Source organism: Oncorhynchus mykiss, chromosome 25 (genome assembly GCF_013265735.2).
Source record: "Oncorhynchus mykiss isolate Arlee chromosome 25, USDA_OmykA_1.1, whole genome shotgun sequence".
NCBI classification, from domain to species: domain Eukaryota; kingdom Metazoa; phylum Chordata; class Actinopteri; order Salmoniformes; family Salmonidae; genus Oncorhynchus; species Oncorhynchus mykiss.
The window spans coordinates 46,411,585-46,434,943 of NC_048589.1; the positions used below are offsets into that span (position 1 = coordinate 46,411,585).

The 23,359-nt window shown below is 50.3% G+C and overlaps 1 protein-coding gene across 3 annotated transcripts in view; it reads right to left on the reverse strand.

Annotated features, from left to right (window-relative positions):
* Positions 1-246: 246 nt before the first annotated feature.
* eif2ak3 (eukaryotic translation initiation factor 2-alpha kinase 3) overlaps positions 247-23,359 on the reverse strand; it is an 81,345-nt gene continuing 58,232 nt past the window's right edge. The window contains exons 11-18 of one of the 3 annotated variants that reach the window (XR_005039514.1): positions 19,332-19,454; positions 19,099-19,245; positions 12,610-13,423; positions 11,675-11,848; positions 5,152-5,253; positions 4,597-4,659; positions 993-2,958; positions 247-877 (exon numbers count right to left, since the gene is read on the reverse strand). Coding sequence is in view for 1 of the 3 variants with exons in the window: in XM_036962473.1 (XP_036818368.1) it covers positions 2,773-2,958; positions 4,597-4,659; positions 5,152-5,253; positions 11,675-11,848; positions 12,610-13,423; positions 19,099-19,245; positions 19,332-19,454 (1,609 nt within the window). In the remaining 2 variants the exon portion in view is untranslated. Of the gene's footprint in view, positions 2,959-4,596; positions 4,660-5,151; positions 5,254-11,674; positions 11,849-12,609; positions 13,424-19,098; positions 19,246-19,331; positions 19,455-23,359 lie in introns of all 3 variants that reach the window. The other 2 variants (XR_005039513.1, XM_036962473.1) reach the window with 2 other exon arrangements.

The following is a 23,359-nucleotide window of genomic DNA, read 5'->3' on the forward strand; positions in this document are numbered from 1 at the left end:
GGAGAGAAGAAGAGAGGAGAGAAAGAGAGGAGAGAAAGAGAGAGGAGAGAAGGAGAGAGGAGAGAAGGAGAGAGGAGAGAAGAAGAGAGGAGAGAAGAAAAGAGGAGAAGAAGAGAGGAGAGAAGGAGAGAGGAGAGAAGAAGAGAGGAGAGAAGAAGAGAGGAGAGAAGAAGAGAGGAGAGAAGGAGAGAGGAGAGAAGAAGAGAGGAGAGAAGAAGAGAGGAGAGAAGAAGAGAGGAGAGAAGAAGAGAGGAGAGAAGAAGAGAGGAGAGAAGGAGGGAGGAGAGAAGGAGGGAGGAGAGAAGGAGGGAGGAGAGAAGAAGGGAGGAGAGAAGAAGGGAGGAGAGAAGAAGGGAGGAGGAGACAGAAAAACGTAATATCCGTTAGATAACTATCTTATAAACTAATTCAACTATAGTTGTCATTTATAACACTACTTCTAGAACTAAAAGCAGAGATGACAGTATTATCTAAAGGTCTTAGATACTCTTGATTGCAGACAGACAGAAATACAATTTAGGTACTTGCTGCAGATGTTCTCAGAGTTTGAAGGCAAAGTCAGAGAACGGTAAATCCTTCATATAGTCCATAAAACATGAATACAAATAAAACAACCCTCTTTGCTGGGACTCGGATACAGTAGGTCAAAGGAAAAAGATTATAAACTGTAAGATCTAGTCTGAACATTTAAACCAGGGGTGTATTCATTAGTGCACACCGTAGCAAAACATTTTGCAATGGAAAACCAGAGGTTTTTTTATTGGACAAATTCAGCGAGGTCCCTCCCTGTTGTTTCAGCCTTATTGGTTCCATTTGGTTCAACCCAGTTTGGGTTATAAAAAAAAATCAAAAATAAGTGATTTTATTTTGACCAAACCTCAGCAGACTCTCCTCTCTACTCAACAGAAGACTCTGTCATCTCTACTCAACAGAACCAGCTCTACCTCAGCAGACTCTCCTCTCTCATCTCTGCTCAACAGAACCAGCTCTACCTCAGCAGACTCTCCTCTCTCATCTCTACTCAACAGAACCAGCTCTACCTCAGCAGACTCTCTTCTCTCATCTCTACTCAACAGAACCAGATATCTGCTGTAAATTTATCAGCTTATCCAGTCAAAAACTTTACAGTAATCAAAAACTTTACAGTAATCAAAAAAGATTGCAGGATTATATGAAAAAAGCCTTTCAAAAATCATTAGAAAAAGTACAATTGATAAAACAATAATTATAGTACATTACAATTATCAGTGATAAGAGTAACAAGGACTTGATAAGACTTTTCTAAAGCACTGCTCTCCTGTCCAGAGGAGAAAACATGGTGTTTATCACATAATGAAAGGTCCAACATGTTATTGGGAGGTCCTCCTCAACTTAGAATCAGTTCATTCTTGTTCAGGGCCTAAATGAAACACAGACCGAGGAAGAGCCACCTTATAGAGCAATTGACATTTAAAGGCAAGTTCTAATCAAGCCAACATGAGATGACATGTAGATGAGAACCTGTTCTCAACTGGCCGTTAAATATAAGGTGGGAAAACCAAACATACGGAGCGTTTTCCGTGAATGTGGTCTACGCAAACATGGGAATATTGCCTTTAAAACGTGCAGAGAGGACCCAAACGTGATCGGACTGAATCTGGCCCCTATAGGTGACAGTCAACTTAGAAATACAACCACTCTCACTTCTATTTCTTAGATAGAAAGAACCATGTCTATGACACAGTATCCTCCGGGAGACCAGATCACATTCAGCTAGCGATCCAAGTGCAGCTATCCTCTCTCTCCCTTCATCGGATATCATAATGCTTCACTCTGTCAGTGCCATTTACAAAGCGATGGAACCGTATTACAGTCTCAGTCAGTATATATACACAGGTGTGACCACACCGCATCTTTTCACAACATACAATCATTTGAATTGTTTTGTTTACTTATTTACAACATTGGCAGGGAGAACATTTTGGAAAATCGTTGTCCTGCTCTGGCTAGCAACTTAAACGGAGTTGACTTTCTGCATTTACAACAAACAAACAAAAAAGAAAGCTTGAGGAATTCTTAGCCCTGTGATCCCCATCATGCTGTAGAAACATTCCCCAGCACCATTCATTAATTCATTCCAGTGGAGGGCAGAGCAGGTCTCCTGGTCCAAGGCAGGTCAGATATCAGATGCACAAACACCAAGGCAGTTAACACCCAACAAACCTCCTAAGGCCTAAAGCAATACATTTAAATCATCTTAAACAGAACTAGCAGGAAAAATGTTTTTCTCCCAAGTCAGGCATGTCTGTCTCAGCCTCCAGTTCTCAGCACTAGTTCAGTACTAGTTGTCAGTACTAGTTACCAGTTGTTAAGGACAGTTCATGTTAGAACAAGGTGTCATCTAGATATGGTTGATAAGGTACAGGGTTCAGCAGGGCTCAGCAGGAGGGAGAGATTGAATGAACAAACACTGTGGGAGAGTACGGTTACTGTAGTAGGGTTACTGATGGGAACAATGTGAGAGAGATGTCCAACAGGGTCTCTTTGGTGCTGTGTAAGAGGGAGGAGGTTCTGTCTGGCATTAGACTGAGAATGTGGGAACAGGGGTGACTGGCATGTGTGTGTGTATCGTGTGTGTGTGTGTGCGTGTTGCGTGTGTGTTGTGTGTGTGTAGCGTGTGTGTTGTGTGTGTGTAGCGTGTGTGTTGCGTGTGTGTTGTGTGCGTGTGTGTGTGTGTGTGCGTTGCGTGTGTGTGTTGCGTTCGTGTGTGTGTGTGTGTGTGTGTGTGTGTGTTCAGGAAGAGGTTATAGAGGTGCGTGCAGGCCATCCGGCTGACGAGGCGCTGTATGTCCGGGATCGTTGTCGGACCGCCAGGCGACACGGGACTTCCAGTTCCTGAAACAGAGGCTCCTCCGTGATGTCAGCAGCCTCAGGACGCTCCGCCGGGTTAAGGGACAACATACTACGGACCATGCCCAGCTAGAGTACACAGGAGAGACACATCAGGGTACACGACACCACACACTACCATCTGATCACTACGATCTGATCACTACGATCTGATCACTACGATCTGATCAATATCAAAACATACCCAACTGATCAGATACAATACTGATTCATTTCCTAAGAGTAGTACATTTCAGGCCATGATTGTATTTTATTCCATCTATGATATTATTGTATCAAGCTTTGTAACAGTGTTTTCGCCTGTTATTTAATTCTCCATTTGGACCAGGAGATAGAAGCAGACAGACAGCAGAGACAGTAGGAGGCGCCAGAGAGCCAGCAGAGACAGTAGGAGGCGCCAGAGAGCCAGCAGAGACAGTAGGAGGCGCCAGAGAGCCAGCAGAGACAGTAGGAGGCACCAGAGAGCCAGCAGAGACAGTAGGAGGTGCCAGAGAGCCAGCAGAGACAGTAGGAGGCACACGAGAGCCAGCAGAGACAGTAGGAGCTGCCAGAGAGCCAGCAGAGACAGTAGGAGGCGCCAGAGAGCCAGCAGAGACAGTAGGAGGCGCCAGAGAGCCAGCAGAGACAGTAGGAGGCGCCAGAGAGCCAGCAGAGACAGTAGGAGGCACCAGACAGACAGCAGAGACAGTAGGAGGCGCCAGAGAGCCAGCAGAGACAGTAGGAGGCGCCAGAGAGCCAGCAGAGACAGTAGGAGGCGCCAGAGAGCCAGCAGAGACAGTAGGAGGCGCCAGAGAGCCAGCAGAGACAGTAGGAGGCGCCAGACAGACAGCAGAGACAGTAGGAGGCGCCAGAGAGCCAGCAGAGACAGTAGGAGGCGCCAGGGAGCCAGCAGAGACGGTAGGAGGCGTCAGACAGAGAGCAGAGACAGTAGGAGGCGCCAGACAGACAGCAGAGACAGTAGGAGGCGCCAGAGAGACAGCAGAGACAGTAGGAGGCGCCAGAGAGCCAGCAGAGACAGTAGGAGGCGCCAGAGAGCCAGCAGAGACAGTAGGAGGTGCCAGAGAGCCAGCAGAGACAGCAGGGGGCGCCAGAGAGACATTAGGAGGCGCCAGAGAGCCAGCAGAGACAGTAGGAGGTGCCAGAGAGCCAGCAGAGACAGTAGGAGGCGCCAGAGAGCCAGCAGAGACAGTAGGCGGTGCCAGAGAGCCAGCAGAGACAGCAGGGGGCGCCAGAGAGACATTAGGAGGCGCCAGAGAGCCAGCAGAGACAGTAGGAGGTGCCAGAGAGCCAGCAGAGACAGTAGGAGGCGCCAGACAGACAGCAGGAGGTGCCAGATAGACAGCAGAGGCAGTAGGAGGCGCCAGAGAGACAGCAGAGACAGTAGGAGGCGCCAGAGAGCCAGCAGAGACAGTAGGAGGCGTCAGACAGCAGAGACCGTAGGAGGCGCCAGAGAGCCAGCAGAGACAGTAGGAGGCGCCAGACAGACAGCAGAGACAGTAGGAGGCGCCAGACAGACAGCAGGAGGTGCCAGACAGACAGCAGAGGCAGTAGGAGGCGCCAGAGAGACAGCAGAGACAGTAGGAGGCGCCAGAGAGCCAGCAGAGACAGTAGGAGGCGCCAGAGAGCCAGCAGAGACAGTAGGAGGCGCCAGAGAGCCAGCAGAGACAGTAGGAGGCGCCAGACAGACAGCAGATATACACTACTTACCTCCTGGACGTTGTTCTTGGAGAAGACAGCAGGAAACTGCAGCCCTCGGACTTCAGTCAGAGTCTGGAGATAAACATGGTATCATGGACAATACTGTACTAGTACTAGTACTATTCACCCTGGTGAGTTTTTATATAGTACTACACACCCCGGTGAGTTTTTATATAGTACTACACACCCCGGTGAGTTTTTATATAGTACTACACACCCCAGTGAGTTTTTATATAGTACTACACACCCCGGTGAGTTTTTATATAGTACTACACACCCCGGTGAGTTTTTATATAGTACTACACACCCCGGTGAGTTTTTATATAGTACTACACACCCCGGTGAGTTTTTATATAGTACTACACACCCTGGTGAGTTTTTATATAGTACTACACACCCCGGTGAGTTTTTATTTAGTACTACACACCCCGGTGAGTTTTTATATAGTACTACACACCCCGGTGAGTTTTTATTTAGTACTACACACCCCGGTGAGTTTTTATATAGTACTACACACCCCGGTGAGTTTTTATTTCGTACTATTCACCATTGTATGGTACTCACCCTGACTCTCTCCATCTGTGTCCTGAAGGGACAGAGCAGCTCAAACAGGATCAGACCCAGAGAGTAGATATCCACTTTGTGAGAGTACAAGTCACCAGACAACTGGAGAGGAGAGAGAGCAAGGTTATGGTTACAGTTAGATAGATAAACATCTCTAATCTAGAAGACTACAGAGTTCAGGGTAACAAGAGAGTAGATATCCACTTTGTGAGAGTAAAGGTTAAGACACGGATAGACATCTTGGTTACATCTCTATTATACTGCTCTACGAGTCTAACAGGAGGAGTTACCAGACAGACAATTTACCAGTCTAAAATATCTATTACATGAACCAGGACAGGGGGAACCAGGACAGGGTGAACCAGGATGAACCAGGACAGGATGAACCAGGACAGGGTGAACCAGGATGAACCAGGACAGGGTGAACCAGGACAGGGTGAACCAGGATGAACAGGGACAGGATGAACCAGGATGAACCAGGACAGGGTGAGCCAGGACAGGGTGAACCAGGATGAACCAGGACAGGGTGAACCAGGACAGGATGAACCAGGACAGGGTGAACCAGGACAGGATGAACCAGGACAGGATGAACCAGGACAGGATGAACCAGAACAGGGTGAACCAGGATGAGCCAGGACATGATGAACCAGGATGAACAAGGACAGGGTGAACCAAGTTTAACCAGACCAGGGTGAACCAGGATGAACCAGGACAGGATGAACCAGGACAGGGTGAACCAAGTTTAATCAGACCAGGGTGAACCAGGACATGATGAACCAGGACAGGGTGAACGAAGTTTAACCAGACCCGGGTGAACCAGGATGAACCAGGACAGGATGAACCAGGACAGGATGAACCAGGACAGGATGAACTAGGACAGGGTGAACCAGGACAGGGTGATCCAGGACAGGGTGATCCAGGATGAACAGGGACAGGATAAACAAGGATGAACCAGGACAGGATGAACCAGGACAGGGTGAACCAAGTTTAACCAGACCAGGGTGAACCAGGATGAACCAAGACATGATGAACCAGGACAGGATGAACCAGGACAGGGTGAACCAGGACAGGGTGAACCAGGACAGGGTGAACCAGGACAGGGTGAACCAGGATGAACAGGGACAGGACGAACCAGGATGAACCAGGACAGGGTGAGCCAGGACAGGGTGAACCAAGACAGGGTGAACCAAGACAGGGTGAACCAAGACAGGGTGAACCAAGACAGGGTGAGCCAGGACAGGGTGAACCAGGATGAACCAGGACAGGGTGAACCAGGATGAACCAGGACAGGGTGAACCAGGATTAACCAGGATGAACCAGGACAGGATGAACCAGGGTGAACCAGGATGAACCAGGACAGGGTGAACCAGGGCAGGGTGAACCAAGATGAACCAGGACAGGGTAAACCAGGACAGGATGAACCAGGGTGAACCAGAACAGGATGAACCAGGGTGAACCAGGACAGGTTAAACCAGGACAGGATGAACCAGGGTGAACCAAGACAGGATGAACCAGGACAGGGTGAACCAGGATGAACCAGGACAGGGTGAACCAGGATTAACTAGGACAGGGTGAACCAGGACAGGGTGAACCAAGATTAACCAGGACAGGGTGAACCAGGACAGGGTGAACCAAGATTAACCAGGACAGGGTGATGCCGATGTTGGCATTTTTAGCTAGGAGTGCCAAGTCTAGGTCCAAGAGGCTTCTAAACAGCTTCTACCCCCAAGCCATAAGACTCCTGAACATCTAATCAAACAGCTATCCAGACTATTTTCATTGCCCCCCCCCCCCCCCCCCCCCCCCACGCTGTTGCTACTCTGTTGTTATCTATGCATATTCACTTTAATAACTCTACCTATATGTACATATTGCCTCAATTACCTCGACACACATTGACTCTGTACCATAACACCCTGTATATAACCTCCACATTGACTCTGTACTGGTACCCCCTGTATATAGCCTCCACATTGACTCTGTACCGTAACACCCTGTATATAGCCTCCACATTGACTCTGTACCGGTACCCCCTGTATATAGCCTCCACATTGACTCTGTACCGGTACCCCCTGTATATAGCCTCCACATTGACTCTGTACCGGTACCCCCCTGTATATAGCCTCCACCTTGACTCTGTACTGGTACCCCCTGTATATAGCCTCCACATTGACTCTGTACCAGTACCCCCTGTATATAGCCTCCACATTGACTCTGTACCGGTACCCCCTGTATATAGCCTCCACATTGACTCTGTACCGGTACCCCCTGTATATAGAGTCCACATTGACTCTGTACCGGTACCCCCTGTATATAGCCTCCACATTGACTCTGTACCGGTACCCCCTGTATATAGCCTCCACATTGACTCTGTACCGGTACCCCCTGTATATAGCCTCCACATTGACTCTGTACCGGTACCCCCTGTATATAGCCTCCACATTGACTCTGTACTGGTACCCCCTGTATATAGCCTCCACATTGACTCTGTACTGGTACCCCCTGTATATAGCCTCCACATTGACTCTGTACCGGTACCCCCTGTATATAGCCTCCACATTGACTCTGTACTAGTACCCCCTGTATTTAGCCTCCACATTGACTCTGTACCGGTACCCCCTGTATATAGCCTCCACATTGACTCTGTACCGGTACCCCCTGTATATAGCCTCCACATTGACTCTGTGCCGGTACCCCCTGTATATAGCCTCCACATTGACTCTGTACCGGTACCCCCTGTATATAGCCTCCACATTGACTCTGTACTGGTACCACCTGTATATAGCCTCCACATTGACTCTGTGCCGGTCCCCCCTGTATATAGCCTCCACATTGACTCTGTACCGGTACCCCCTGTATATAGCCTCCACATTGACTCTGTACCGGTACCCCCTGTATATAGCCTCCACATTGACTCTGTACTGGTACCCCCTGTATATAGCCTCCACATTGACTCTGTACTGGTACCCCCTGTATATAGCCTCCACATTGACTCTGTACTTTGCTCCATTCGTCTTTCCCTCGATAATGACTCGTCTCTCAGTCCCTGCCGTTAAAAAACATCCCCACAGCATGACGCTGGCACCACCATGATTCACCATAGGGATGGTGCCAGGTTTCCTTCAGACATGACACTTGGCATTCAGGCCAAAGAGTTCAATCTTGGTTTCATCAGACCAGAGAATCTTGTTTCTCATGGTCTAAGAGTCCTTTAGGTGCCTTTTGGCAAACTCCAAGCGGGCTGTCATGTGCCTTTTACTGAGGAGCAGCTTCCGTCTGGCCTCTCTACCATAAAGGCCTGATTGGTGGAGTGCTGAAGAGATGGTTATTCTTCTGGAAGGTTCTCCCATCTCCACAGAGGAACTCTGGAGCTCTGTCAGAATGACTATCAGGTTCTTGGTCACCTCACTGACCAAGGCCCTTCTCCCCTGATTGTTCAGTTTGGCCGGGCAGCCAGCTCTAGGAAGAGTCTTGGTGGTTCCATACTTCTTCCATTTAAGAATGATGGAGGCCACTGTGTTCTTGGGGACCTTCAATGCTACAAACATTTTTTGGTACCCTTCCCCAGAGCTGTTCCTCGACACAATCCTGTCTCGGAGCTCTACGGAGAATTCCTTTGATTTCATGGCTTGGTTTTTGCTCTGACAACAGTGGGACCATATATAAACTAATAAATGTCCCTTTTTCAGGACCCTGTCTTTCAAAGTGAATTCGTAAAAATCAAAATAACTTCACAGATCTTCATTGTAAAGTGTTTAAACACTGTTTCCCATGCTTGTTCAATGAACCATAAACAATGAATGAACATGCACCTGTGGAACGGTCGTTAAGACACTAACAACTTACAGACGGTAGGCAATTAAGGTCACAGTTATGAAAACTTAGGACTCTAAAGAGGCCTTTCTACTGACTCTGAAAAACACCAAAAGAAAGATGTCCAGGATCCATGCTCATCTGCGTGAACATGCCTTAGGCATGCTGCAAGGAGGCATGAGGACTGCAGATGTGTACTGCGAGACGCCTAAGACAGCGCTACAGGGAGACAGGACGGACAGCAGATCGTCCTCGAGTGAAGACCACATGTAACAACACCTGCACAAGATCGGTACATCCGAACATCACACCTGTGGAACAGGTGCAGGATGGCAACAACAACTGCCCGAGTTACACCAGGAATGCACAATCCGTCCATCAGTGCTCAGACTGTCCGCAATAGGCTGAGAGAGGCTGGACTCAGGGCTTGTAGGCCTGTTGTGAGGCAGGTCCTCACCAGACATCACCGGCAACAACGTCGCCTATGGGCACAAACCCACCGTAGCTGGACACAGACAGGACTGGCAAAAAGTGCTCTTCACTGATGAGTCGTGGTTTTGTCTCACCAGGGATGATGGTCGGATTCGCGTTTATCATCGATGGAATGAGCTTTACACTGAGGCCTGTACTCTGGAGCGGGATCGATTTGAAGGTGGAGGGTCCGTCATGGTCTGGGGCGGTGTGTCACAGCATCATCGGACTGAGCTTGTTGTCATTGCAGGCAGTCTCAACACTGTGCGTGACAGGGAAGACATCCTCGACCCTCATGTGGTAACCTTCCTGCAGACTCATCCTGACATGACTCTCCAGCATGACAATGACACCAGCCATACTGCTCGTTCTGTGCATGATTTTCTGCAAGACAGGAATGTCAGTGTTCTGCCAAGGCCAGCGAAGAGCCCAGATCTCAATCACATTGAGCACGTCTGGGACCTGTTGGATAGGAGGGTGAGGGCTAGGGCCATTCCCACCGGAAATGTCCGGGAACTTGCAGGTGCCTTGGTGGAAGAGTGGGGTAACATTTCACAGCAATAACTGGCAAATCTGGTGCAGTCCATGAGGAGGAGATGCATTGCAGTACTTAATGCAGCTGGTGGCCACACCAGATACTGACGGCTGCTTTTGATTTTGACCCCCCCACTTTGTTCAGGGACACATTATTCCCTTTCTGTTAGTCACATGTCTGTGGAACCTGTTCAGTTTAAGTCTCAGTAGTTGAATATTATGTTCATACACATTTAAGTTTACTGAAAATAAACGCAGTTGACAGTGAGAGGACGTTTCTTTTTTTGCTGAGTTTAGATAGGCGTGTGCCTTTCCAAATCATGTCCAATCAATTGAATTTACCACAGGTGGACTCCAATCAATTTGTAGAAACATCGCAAGGATGATCAATGGAAACAGGATGCACCTGAGCTCAATTTCAAGCTTCATGAAATGGGTTTCCATGGCAGAGCATTGGCCTCTGGAGCAGTAGAAAAGCGTTCTATGGAGTGATGAATCACGCTTCACCATCTGGCAGTCCGATGGACAAATCTGGGTTTGGTGGCTGCCAGGAGAATGCTACCTGTCCCAATACATAATGCCAACTGTAAAGTTTGGTGGAGGAGGAATAATGGTCTGGGGATGTTTTTCATGGTTCGGGCCCCTTAGTTCCTGTGAAGGGAAATCATAACACGACAGCACACAATGACATTCTAGAATATTCTGTGCTTCCAACATTGTGGCAACAGTTTGGAGAAGGCCCTTTCCTGTTTCAGCATGACAATGACCCCATTCACAAAGTGAGGTCCATACAGAAATGTTTGTTGAGATCAGTGTGGAAGAACAAGACTGGCCTGAACAGAGCTCTGACCTCAACCCCATCGAACACCTTTGGGATGAATTGTAACGCAGACTGCGAGCCAAACCTAATCACCCAACATCAGTGCCCGACCTCACTAATGCTCTTGTGGCTGAATGGAAGCAAGTTCCTGTAGCAATGTTCCAACATCTAGTGGAAAGCCTTCCCAGAAGAGTGGAGGCTGTTATAGCAGCAATGTTCCAACATCTAGTGGAAAGCCTTCCCAGAAGAGTGGAGGCTGTTATAGCAGCAATGTTCCAACATCTAGTGGAAAGCCTTCCCAGAAGAGTGGAGGCTGTTATAGCAGCAATGTTCCAACATCTAGTGGAAAGCCTTCCCAGAAGAGTGGAGGCTGTTATAGCAGCAATGTTCCAACATCTAGTGGAAAGCCTTCCCAGAAGAGTGGAGGCTGTTATAGCAGCAATGTTCCAACATCTAGTGGAAAGCCTTCCCAGAAGAGTGGAGGCTGTTATAGCAGCAATGTTCCAACATCTAGTGGAAAGCCTTCCCAGAAGAGTGGAGGCTGTTATAGCAACAATGTTCCAACATCTAGTGGAAAGCCTTCCCAGAAGAGTGGAGGCTGTTATAGCAGCAATGTTCCAACATCTAGTGGAAAGCCTTCCCAGAAGAGTGGAGGCTGTTATAGCAACAATGTTCCAACATCTAGTGGAAAGCCTTCCCAGAAGAGTGGAGGCTGTTATAGCAACAATGTTCCAACATCTAGTGGAAAGCCTTCCCAGAAGAGTGGAGGCTGTTATAGCGGCAAAGGGGGACCAACTCCATATTAATGCCCATGATTTTGGAATGAGATGCTCGACGAGCACGTGTCCACATACTGTTGGTCATGTAGTGTCTGTTCGGTCTTACCTGCTCTGGGCTCATGTATAGTTTGGTGCCGACTTGTCCAGTGTGACGGGCGTAGCTGGGCATGGGAGTTAGGGGTCCTGAATCATCCTCATCCTCTTCCTGGTCCATGGCTGTCACCAGACCAAAGTCTCCAACCTTCACCACATCATCTACTGTGAAGAAGATATTGGAGGGCTGGAGGAGCGAGGAGGGGGAGAGAGAAGGAGAAGAGGAGGGGGAGAGAGGAGAGAGGGAAGGATGAGAGAGGAGAGAGGGGAGAAAAGAGGAGAGGGAGAAGGAGGAGAGAGGAGGAGAGAAGAGAGGAGAGGGAGAAGGAGGAGAGGGAGAGAGGAGAGAGGGAAGGAGGAGAGAGGGAAGGAGGAGGGAGAGAGGAGAAAGGGAAGGATGAGAGAGGAGAGAGGAGAGAAAAGAGGAGAGGGAGAAGGAGGAGAGAGGAGGAGAGAAGAGAGGAGAGGGAGAAGGAGGAGAGGGAGAGAGGAGAGAGGGAAGGAGGAGAGAGGAGAGAGGGAAGGAGGAGAGGGAGAGAGGAGAAAGGGAAGGAGGAGAGAGGAGAGAGGAGGACAGAGGAGAGAAGAAAGGGAGAAGGAGGAGAGGGAGAGAGGAGAAAGGGAAGGAGGAGGGAAGGAGGAGAGAGGAGAGGTAAGGAGGAGAGAGGAGAGAGGGAAGGAGGAGAGAGAAGAGGGAGAGAGGAGAAAGGGAAGGAGGAGAGAGGGAAGGAGGAGAAATGAGAGAGGGAAGGAGGAGAAAGGAGAGAGGGAAGGAGGAGAGAGGAGAGGGAGAGAGGAGAAAGAAGGATGAGAGAGGAGAGGAGGGGGAGAGAGAGAATTGTTAGATACTGGTGAAGGTAGGGCTGGGGATTGTGTGGGTGGGTGTCCATCTGTCTGTGCATGCGTCTTCATTCCTGTGTGTGAATGTATCTGTGTCGAAGTCCTCACCTTGAGGTCTCTGTGCATCAGGCCCTTGCTGTGGAGGAAGTGAACGGCTTCAGAGATCTGCAGAAATATGCCCAGACACTGAGAATGTTCCCTGTGTTCAGGCAGACATCTCTGAGACATCCAATCCTTCAAGGTGTCTTTACGACACAGCTGCATCTGAATGTACAGGTAGACTTTAGGAGAGGGTTGGGGCCGCAGAGTTGGGGGGATCCGGGAGGGGCTTGGGGCCAGGCAGAGGGAGAGGGAGGTGGGGCGTGGAGGAGAGGAGGAGGGAGGGATGGAGGGGGAGGAGGGTGGGACGGGTACGGGGAAAGGGTCGGTTCTTCTGGTGTGGGAGGAGGAGGAGCTAGCCTTCTCAGTGAGCGGGGTACTGGCAAATCCGGAGGCTTCTGAGGGGATCATGACCTCAGGGTCAGGGTCGGCGTCACGGTCGCAGCCCGAGTCCTCGAACACAATGTCAAAGGAGGACGAGGTGCAGTCGCTGGGGCCGCGGGGGGGGCATAGCTCAAAGGAGTGGGGAGTGTCTGAAGTCGAGGCCTCTGCATCTGGTTGGCTATCCAGCTCTGACATCATACTGTCCTGACCAATCAGCAGGGGGAAGGGGATGTCAGTCCCGACTCTGAAGTCCATAGCCCCACAGCCAAATCCCATGGCCCCGCCTGCGGATCTGGAGAGCATGGATTGGTCGTGGTCAGTCATGAGGGCCCCGCCCAGCCCAGACGCAGAACTCACAGGGCTGGAGACAGACGAGATGGGCACTTTGACAGACAGCGCCTCCATGTGGTCGGGGGAGCTCAGAGGCCAGTCGGTAGTGCTGAGAGAGAGGAGAGGAATATTACGATCATCCTACTTCATACATTTTAGGAACGGAAATGGCTTCAATCAAATGGAGATTAGACATGTCATTAAACACGATGGAGACAAGGATCAATGGGTTCTAGAAACATACTGTTTCTAGTCGGAGGTTTACTGACACCTCAGCCAAATACATTTAAACTCAGTTTACACCTCAGCCAAATACATTTAAACTCAGTTTTTCACAATTCCTGACATTTAATCCTAGTAAAAATTCCCTGTTTTAGGTCAGTTAGGATCACTACTTTATTTTAAGAATATGAAATGTCAGAATAATAGTTGAGAGAATTATTTATTTAAGCTTTTATTTCTTTCATCACATTCCCAGTGGGTCAGAAGTTTACATACACTCAATTAGTATTTGGTAGCATTGCCTTTAAATGGTTTAACTTGGGTCAAACGTTTCGGGTAGCCTTCCACAAGCTTCCCACAATAAGTTGGGTGCATTTTGGCCCATTCCTCCTGACAGAGCTGGTGTAACTGAGTCAGGTTTGTAGGCCTCCTTGCTCACACACGCTTTTTCAGTTCTGCCCACAAATGTTCTATAGGATTGAGGTCAGGGCTTTGAGATGGCCACTCCAATACCTTGACTTTGTTGTCCTTAAGCCATTTTGCCATAACTTTGGAGGTATGCTTGGGGTGATTCTCCATTTGGAAGACCCATTTGCGACCGAGCTTTAACTTCCTGACTGATGTCTTGAGATGTTGCTTCAATATATCCACATAATTTTCCTACTTCATGATGCCATCTATTTTGTGAAGTGCACCAGTCCCTCCTGCAGCAAAGCACCCCCACAACATGATGCTGCCACCCCCTGCTTCACGGTTGGGATGGTGTTCTTCAGCTTGCAAGCCTCCCCCTTTTTCCTCTAAACATAATGATGGTCATTATGGCCAAACAGTTCTATTTTTGTTTCATCAGACCAGAGGACATTTCTCCAAAAATTACGATCTTTGTTCCCATGTGCAGTTGCAAACCGTAGTCTGGCTTTTTTTATGTAGGTTTTGGACCAGTGGCTTCTTCCTTGCTGAGTGGCCTTTCAGGTTATGTCGATATAGGACTCGTTTTACTGTGGATATAGGTACTTTTGTACCTATTTCCTCCAGCATCTTAACAGGGTCCTTTGCTGTTGTTCTGGGATTGATTTGCACTTTTCGAACCAAAGTACGTTCATCTCTAGGAGACAGAACGCGTCTCCTTCCTGAGCGGTATGACGGCTGCGTGGTCCCATGGTTTTTATACTTGCGTACTATTGTTTGTACAGATTAACGGATTATGCAGATTATGGTTCCTACCTCTCCTCCAGCCAGCGCTGGTCCTGTCCCTCCTGCCAGCCCTCTGGAGGGCTCTCCTGCCTGGTGTTACACTGTAATAGTTCCTACCTGGTGTAACATCATTATGGTTCCTACCTCTCCTCCAGCCAGCGCTGGTCCTGTCCCTCCTGCCAGCCCTCTGGAGGGCTCTCCTGCCTGGTGTTACACTGTAATAGTTCCTACCTGGTGTAACATCATTATGGTTCCTACCTCTCCTCCAGCCAGCGCTGGTCCTGTCCCTCCTGCCAGCCCTCTGGAGGGCTCTCCTGCCTGGTGTTACACTGTAATAGTTCCTACCTGGTGTAACATCATTATGGTTCCTACCTCTCCTCCAGCCAGCGCTGGTCCTGTCCCTCCTGCCAGCCCTCTGGAGGGCTCTCCTGCCTGGTGTTACACTGTAATAGTTCCTACCTGGTGTAACATCATTATGGTTCCTACCTCTCCTCCAGCCAGCGCTGGTCCTGTCCCTCCTGCCAGCCCTCTGGAGGGCTCTCCTGCCTGGTGTTACACTGTAATAGTTCCTACCTGGTGTAACATCATTATGGTTCCTACCTCTCCTCCAGCCAGCGCTGGTCCTGTCCCTCCTGCCAGCCCTCTGGAGGGCTCTCCTGCATGGTGTTACACTGTAATAGTTCCTACCTGGTGTAACATCATTATGGTTCCTACCTCTCCTCCAGCCAGCGCTGGTCCTGTCCCTCCTGCCAGCCCTCTGGAGGGCTCTCCTGCCTGGTGTTACACTGTAATAGTTCCTACCTGGTGTAACATCATTATGGTTCCTACCTCTCCTCCAGCCAGCGCTGGTCCTGTCCCTCCTGCCAGCCCTCTGGAGGGCTCTCCTGCCTGGTGTTACACTGTAATAGTTCCTACCTGGTGTAACATCATTATGGTTCCTACCTCTCCTCCAGCCAGCGCTGGTCCTGTCCCTCCTGCCAGCCCTCTGGAGGGCTCTCCTGCCTGGTGTTACACTGTAATAGTTCCTACCTGGTGTAACATCATTATGGTTCCTACCTCTCCTCCAGCCAGCGCTGGTCCTGTCCCTCCTGCCAGCCCTCTGGAGGGCTCTCCTGCCTGGTGTTACACTGTAATAGTTCCTACCTGGTGTAACATCATTATGGTTCCTACCTCTCCTCCAGCCAGCGCTGGTCCTGTCCCTCCTGCCAGCCCTCTGGAGGGCGTTCCTACCTGGTGTAACATCATTATGGTTCCTAACTCTCCTCCAGCCAGCGCTGGTCCTGTCCCTCCTGCCAGCCCTCTGGAGGGCTCTCCTGCCTGGTGTTACACTGTAATAGTTCCTACCTGGTGTAACATCATTATGGTTCCTACCTCTCCTCCAGCCAGCGCTGGTCCTGTCCCTCCTGCCAGCCCTCTGGAGGGCTCTCCTGCCTGGTGTTACACTGTAATAGTTCCTACCTGGTGTAACATCATTATGGTTCCTACCTCTCCTCCAGCCAGCGCTGGTCCTGTCCCTCCTGCCAGCCCTCTGGAGGGCTCTCCTGCCTGGTGTTACACTGTAATAGTTCCTACCTGGTGTAACATCATTATGGTTCCTACCTCTCCTCCAGCCAGCGCTGGTCCTGTCCCTCCTGCCAGCCCTCTGGAGGGCTCTCCTGCCTGGTGTTACACTGTAATAGTTCCTACCTGGTGTAACATCATTATGGTTCCTACCTCTCCTCCAGCCAGCGCTGGTCCTGTCCCTCCTGCCAGCCCTCTGGAGGGCTCTCCTGCCTGGTGTTACACTGTAATAGTTCCTACCTGGTGTAACATCATTATGGTTCCTACCTCTCCTCCAGCCAGCGCTGGTCCTGTCCCTCCTGCCAGCCCTCTGGAGGGCTCTCCTGCCTGGTGTTACACTGTAATAGTTCCTACCTGGTGTAACATCATTATGGTTCCTACCTCTCCTCCAGCCAGCGCTGGTCCTGTCCCTCCTGCCAGCCCTCTGGAGGGCTCTCCTGCCTGGTGTTACACTGTAATAGTTCCTACCTGGTGTAACATCATTATGGTTCCTACCTCTCCTCCAGCCAGCGCTGGTCCTGTCCCTCCTGCCAGCCCTCTGGAGGGCGTTCCTACCTGGTGTAACATCATTATGGTTCCTAACTCTCCTCCAGCCAGCGCTGGTCCTGTCCCTCCTGCCAGCCCTCTGGAGGGCTCTCCTGCCTGGTGTTACACTGTAATAGTTCCTACCTGGTGTAACATCATTATGGTTCCTACCTCTCCTCCAGCCAGCGCTGGTCCTGTCCCTCCTGCCAGCCCTCTGGAGGGCTCTCCTGCCTGGTGTTACACTGTAATAGTTCCTACCTGGTGTAACATCATTATGGTTCCTACCTCTCCTCCAGCCAGCGCTGGTCCTGTCCCTCCTGCCAGCCCTCTGGAGGGCTCTCCTGCCTGGTGTTACACTGTAATAGTTCCTACCTGGTGTAACATCATTATGGTTCCTACCTCTCCTCCAGCCAGCGCTGGTCCTGTCCCTCCTGCCAGCCCTCTGGAGGGCTCTCCTGCCTGGTGTTACACTGTAATAGTTCCTACCTGGTGTAACATCATTATGGTTCCTACCTCTCCTCCAGCCAGCGCTGGTCCTGTCCCTCCTGCCAGCCCTCTGGAGGGCTCTCCTGCCTGGTGTTACACTGTAATAGTTCCTACCTGGTGTAACATCATTATAGTTCCTACCTCTCCTCCAGCCAGCGCTGGTCCTGTCCCTCCTGCCAGCCCTCTGGAGGGCGTTCCTACCTGGTGTAACATCATTATGGTTCCTAACTCTCCTCCAGCCAGCGCTGGTCCTGTCCCTCCTGCCAGCCCTCTGGAGGGCTCTCCTGCCTGGTGTTACACTGTAATAGTTCCTACCTGGTGTAACATCATTATGGTTCCTACCTCTCCTCCAGCCAGCGCTGATCCTGTCCCTCCTGCCAGCCCTCTGGAGGGCTCTCCTGCCTGGTGTTACACTGTAATAGTTCCTACCTGGTGTAACATCATTATGGTTCCTACCTCTCCTCCAGCCAGCGCTGGTCCTGTCCCTCCTGCCAGCCCTCTGGAGGGCTCTCCTGCCTGGTGTTACACTGTAATAGTTCCTACCTGGTGTAACATCATTATGGTTCCTACCTCTCCTCCAGCCAGCGCTGGTCCTGTCCCTCCTGCCAGCCCTCTGGAGGGCTCTCCTGCCTGGTGTTACACTGTAATAGTTCCTACCTGGTGTAACATCATTATGGTTCCTACCTCTCCTCCAGCCAGCGCTGGTCCTGTCCCTCCTGCCAGCCCTCTGGAGGGCTCTCCTGCCTGGTGTTACACTGTAATAGTTCCTACCTGGTGTAACATCATTATGGTTCCTACCTCTCCTCCAGCCAGCGCTGGTCCTGTCCCTCCTGCCAGCCCTCTGGAGGGCTCTCCTGCCTGGTGTTACACTGTAATAGTTCCTACCTGGTGTAACATCATTATGGTTCCTACCTCTCCTCCAGCCAGCGCTGGTCCTGTCCCTCCTGCCAGCCCTCTGGAGGGCTCTCCTGCCTGGTGTTACACTGTAATAGTTCCTACCTGGTGTAACATCATTATGGTTCCTACCTCTCCTCCAGCCAGCGCTGGTCCTGTCCCTCCTGCCAGCCCTCTGGAGGGCTCTCCTGCCTGGTGTTACACTGTAATAGTTCCTACCTGGTGTAACATCATTATGGTTCCTACCTCTCCTCCAGCCAGCGCTGGTCCTGTCCCTCCTGCCAGCCCTCTGGAGGGCTCTCCTGCCTGGTGTTACACTGTAATAGTTCCTACCTGGTGTAACATCATTATGGTTCCTACCTCTCCTCCAGCCAGCGCTGGTCCTGTCCCTCCTGCCAGCCCTCTGGAGGGCTCTCCTGCCTGGTGTTACACTGTAATAGTTCCTACCTGGTGTAACATCATTATGGTTCCTACCTCTCCTCCAGCCAGCGCTGGTCCTGTCCCTCCTGCCAGCCCTCTGGAGGGCGTTCCTACCTGGTGTAACATCATTATGGTTCCTAACTCTCCTCCAGCCAGCGCTGGTCCTGTCCCTCCTGCCAGCCCTCTGGAGGGCTCTCCTGCCTGGTGTTACACTGCAATAGTTCCTACCTGGTGTAACATCATTATGGTTCCTACCTCTCCTCCAGCCAGCGCTGGTCCTGTCCCTCCTGCCAGCCCTCTGGAGGGCTCTCCTGCCTGGTGTTACACTGTAATAGTTCCTACCTGGTGTAACATCATTATGGTTCCTACCTCTCCTCCAGCCAGCGCTGGTCCTGTCCCTCCTGTCAGCCCTCTGGAGGGCTCTCCTGCCTGGTGTTACACTGCAATAGTTCCTACCTGGTGTAACATCATTATGGTTCCTACCTCTCCTCCAGCCAGCGCTGGTCCTGTCCCTCCTGCCAGCCCTCTGGAGGGCTCTCCTGCCAGGCGTTGAAGTAACGGATGATCCCTGGGTGTTCCAGCTTGGCCAGAGCCTTCACCTCTCTCATCACCTTCTCCCTGGCCAGCTCTCTGTTGGGTAAGAGCTGGTCAATACACAGGCTGGCGGGTTTAGTAAACACAGGTACTTCGTTTGTAACCATGCTGAAGCCCGTTACCTGTTGGGAAGCCGGATCCTCTTGATAGCATAGTTGCAGTCGTCCACCTGGTTCCGAGCCTCAAACACGACGCCAAACCCTCCTCGACCCAGACACTGTACCGGCTCAAAGTCTGTCAGGTACCTGGGAGACAGACAGAAGAGGAGGACTCTATTGTCGAATGGACACAGAGATTTGACCCTTGCTCTTGCTGACAAACATATGAACAAAGTGGATGTGGTTAGTGTCATTTGAGATGAATGGGGTGGGGGGGGGGTCAGCTGTCCATATGCCTCGTGCCACAGGCAACCACCGTTCCCGGGGCTATCAGCTACTATACAGTATCAATACTGGGGGGGGCTATCAGCTACTATACAGTATCAATACTGGGGGGGGCTATCAGCTACTATACAGTATCAATACTGGGGGGGGCTATCAGCTACTATACAGTATCAATACTGGGGGGGGCTATCAGCTACTATACAGTATCAATACTGGGGGGGGCTATCAGCTACTATACAGTATCAATACTGGGGGGGGCTATCAGCTACTATACAGTATCAATACTGGGGGGGGCTATCAGCTACTATACAGTATCAATACTGGGGGGGGCTATCAGCTACTATACAGTATCAATACTGGGGGGGCTATCAGCTACTATACAGTATCAATACTGGTGGGGGGGCTATCAGCTACTATACAGTATCAATACTGGGGGGGGCTATCAGCTACTATACAGTATCAATACTGTGGGGGGCTATCAGCTACTATACAGTATCAATACTGGAGGGGCTATCAGCTACTATACAGTATCAATACTGGGGGGCGGGCTATCAGCTACTATACAGTATCAATACTGGGGGGGCTATCAGCTACTATACAGTATCAATACTGGGGGGGGCTATCAGCTACTATACAGTATCAATACTGGGGGGGGGGCTATCAGCTACTATACAGTATCAACACTGGAGGGGCTATCAGCTACTATACAGTATCAATACTGGGGGGGGGCTATCAGCTACTATACAGTATCAATACTGGGGGGGCTATCAGCTACTATACAGTATCAATACTGGGGGGGGGCTATCAGCTACTATACAGTATCAATACTGGTGGGGGGGCTATCAGCTACTATACAGTATCAATACTGGGGGGGGCTATCAGCTACTATACAGTATCAATACTGGGGGGGGCTATCAGCTACTATACAGTATCAACACTGGGGGGGGGCTATCAGCTACTATACAGTATCAACACTGGGGGGGGGGCTATCAGCTACTATACAGTATCAACTTTGGGGGGGGCTATCAGCTACTATACAGTATCAACACTGGGGGGGCTATCAGCTACTATACAGTATCAATACTGGGGGGGGGGGGGCTATCAGCTACTATACAGTATCAATACTGGGGGGGGCTATCAGCTACTATACAGTATCAATACTGGGGGGGGGCTATCAGCTACTATACAGTATCAATACTGGGGGGGGGCTATCAGCTACTATACAGTATCAATACTGTGGGGGGCTATCAGCTACTATACAGTATCAATACTGTGGGGGGCTATCAGCTACTATACAGTATCAATACTGGGGGGGGGCTATCAGCTACTATACAGTATCAATACTGGGGGGGGCTATCAGCTACTATACAGTATCAATACTGGGGGGGCTATCAGCTACTATACAGTATCAATACTGGGGGGGGCTATCAGCTGCTATACAGTATCAATACTGGGGGGGGGCTATCAGCTACTATACAGTATCAATACTGGGGGGGGGGGGCTATCAGCTACTATACAGTATCAATACTGGGGGGGGCTATCAGCTACTATACAGTATCAATACTGGGGGGGGCTATCAGCTACTATACAGTATCAATACTGGGGGGGGGCTATCAGCTACTATACAGTATCAACACTGGGGGGGCTATCAGCTACTATAGAGTATCAATACTGGGGGGGGGGGGCTATCAGCTACTATACAGTATCAATACTGGTGGGGGGGGGCTATCAGCTACTATACAGTATCAACACTGGGGGGGGGCTATCAGCTACTATACAGTATCAATACTGGGGGGGCGCTATCAGCTACTATACAGTATCAATACTGTGGGGGGCTATCAGCTACTATACAGTATCAATACTGTGGGGGGGCTATCAGCTACTATACAGTATCAATACTGGGGGGGGCTATCAGCTACTATACAGTATCAATACTGGGGGGGGGGCATCAGCTACTATACAGTATCAATACTGGGGGGGGCTATCAGCTACTATGCAGTATCAATACTGTGGGGGGCTATCAGCTACTATACAGTATCAATACTGGGGGGGGCTATCAGCTACTATACAGTATCAATACTGGGGGGGGCTATCAGCTACTATACAGTATCAATACTCTGGGGGGGGCTATCAGCTACTATACAGTATCAATACTGTGGGGGGGGCTATCAGCTACTATACAGTATCAATACTGGGGGGGGGGGGGGGGCTATCAGCTACTATACAGTATCAATACTGTGGGGGGCTATCAGCTACTATACAGTATCAATACTGTGGGGGGCTATCAGCTACTATACAGTATCAATACTGTGGGGGGGGCTATCAGCTACTATACAGTATCAATACTGGGGGGGGGGCTATCAGCTACTATACAGTATCAACACTGGGGGGGGGGTCTATCAGCTACTATACAGTATCAATACTGGGGGGGGGCTATCAGCTACTATACAGTATCAATACTGTGGGGGGCTATCAGCTACTATACAGTATCAATACTGTGGGGGGGCTATCAGCTACTATACAGTATCAATACTGGGGGGGGCTATCAGCTACTATACAGTATCAATACTGGGGGGGGCTATCAGCTACTATACAGTATCAATACTGGGGGGGGGGGCTATCAGCTACTATGCAGTATCAATACTGTGGGGGGCTATCAGCTACTATACAGTATCAATACTGTGGGGGGGCTATCAGCTACTATACAGTATCAATACTGGGGGGGGCTATCAGCTACTATACAGTATCAATACTGGGGGGGGCTATCAGCTACTATACAGTATCAATACTGGGGGGGGGCTATCAGCTACTATACAGTATCAATACTGTGGGGGGCTATCAGCTACTATACAGTATCAATACTGTGGGGGGCAATCAGCTACTATACAGCATCAATACTGTGGGGGGGGGCTATCAGCTACTATACAGTATCAATACTGTGGGGGGGGCTATCAGCTACTATATAGTATCAATACTGGGGGGGGGGGGCTATCAGCTACTATACAGTATCAATACTGGGGGGGGGCTATCAGCTACTATACAGTATCAATACTGGGGGGGGGCTATCAGCTGCTATAAAGTATCAATACTGTGGGGGGCTATCAGCTACTATACAGTATCAATACTGTGGGGGGCTATCAGCTACTATACAGTATCAATACTGGGGGGGGGGGGGGGGCTATCAGCTACTATACAGTATCAATACTGTGGGGGGCTATCAGCTACTATACAGTATCAATACTAGGGGGGGGCTATCAGCTACTATACAGTATCAATACTGGGGGGGGGGCTATCAGCTACTATACAGTATCAATACTGTGGGGGGCTATCAGCTACTATACAGTATCAATACTGGGGGGGCTATCAGCTACTATACAGTATCAATACTGTGGGGGGCTATCAGCTACTATACAGTATCAATACTGGGGGGGGGGCTATCAGCTACTATACAGTATCAATACTGGGGGGGGGGGCTATCAGCTACTATACAGTATCAATACTGGGGGGGGGCTATCAGCTACTATACAGTATCAATACTGGGGGGGGGCTATCAGCTACTATACAGTATCAATACTGGGGGGGGCTATCAGCTACTATACAGTATCAATACTGTGGGGGGGGCTATCAGCTACTATACAGTATCAATACTGTGGGGGGCTATCAGCTACTATACAGTATCAATACTGTGGAGGGGGGCTATCAGCTACTATACAGTATCAATACTGGGGGGGGCTATCAGCTACTATACAGTATCAATACTGGGGGGG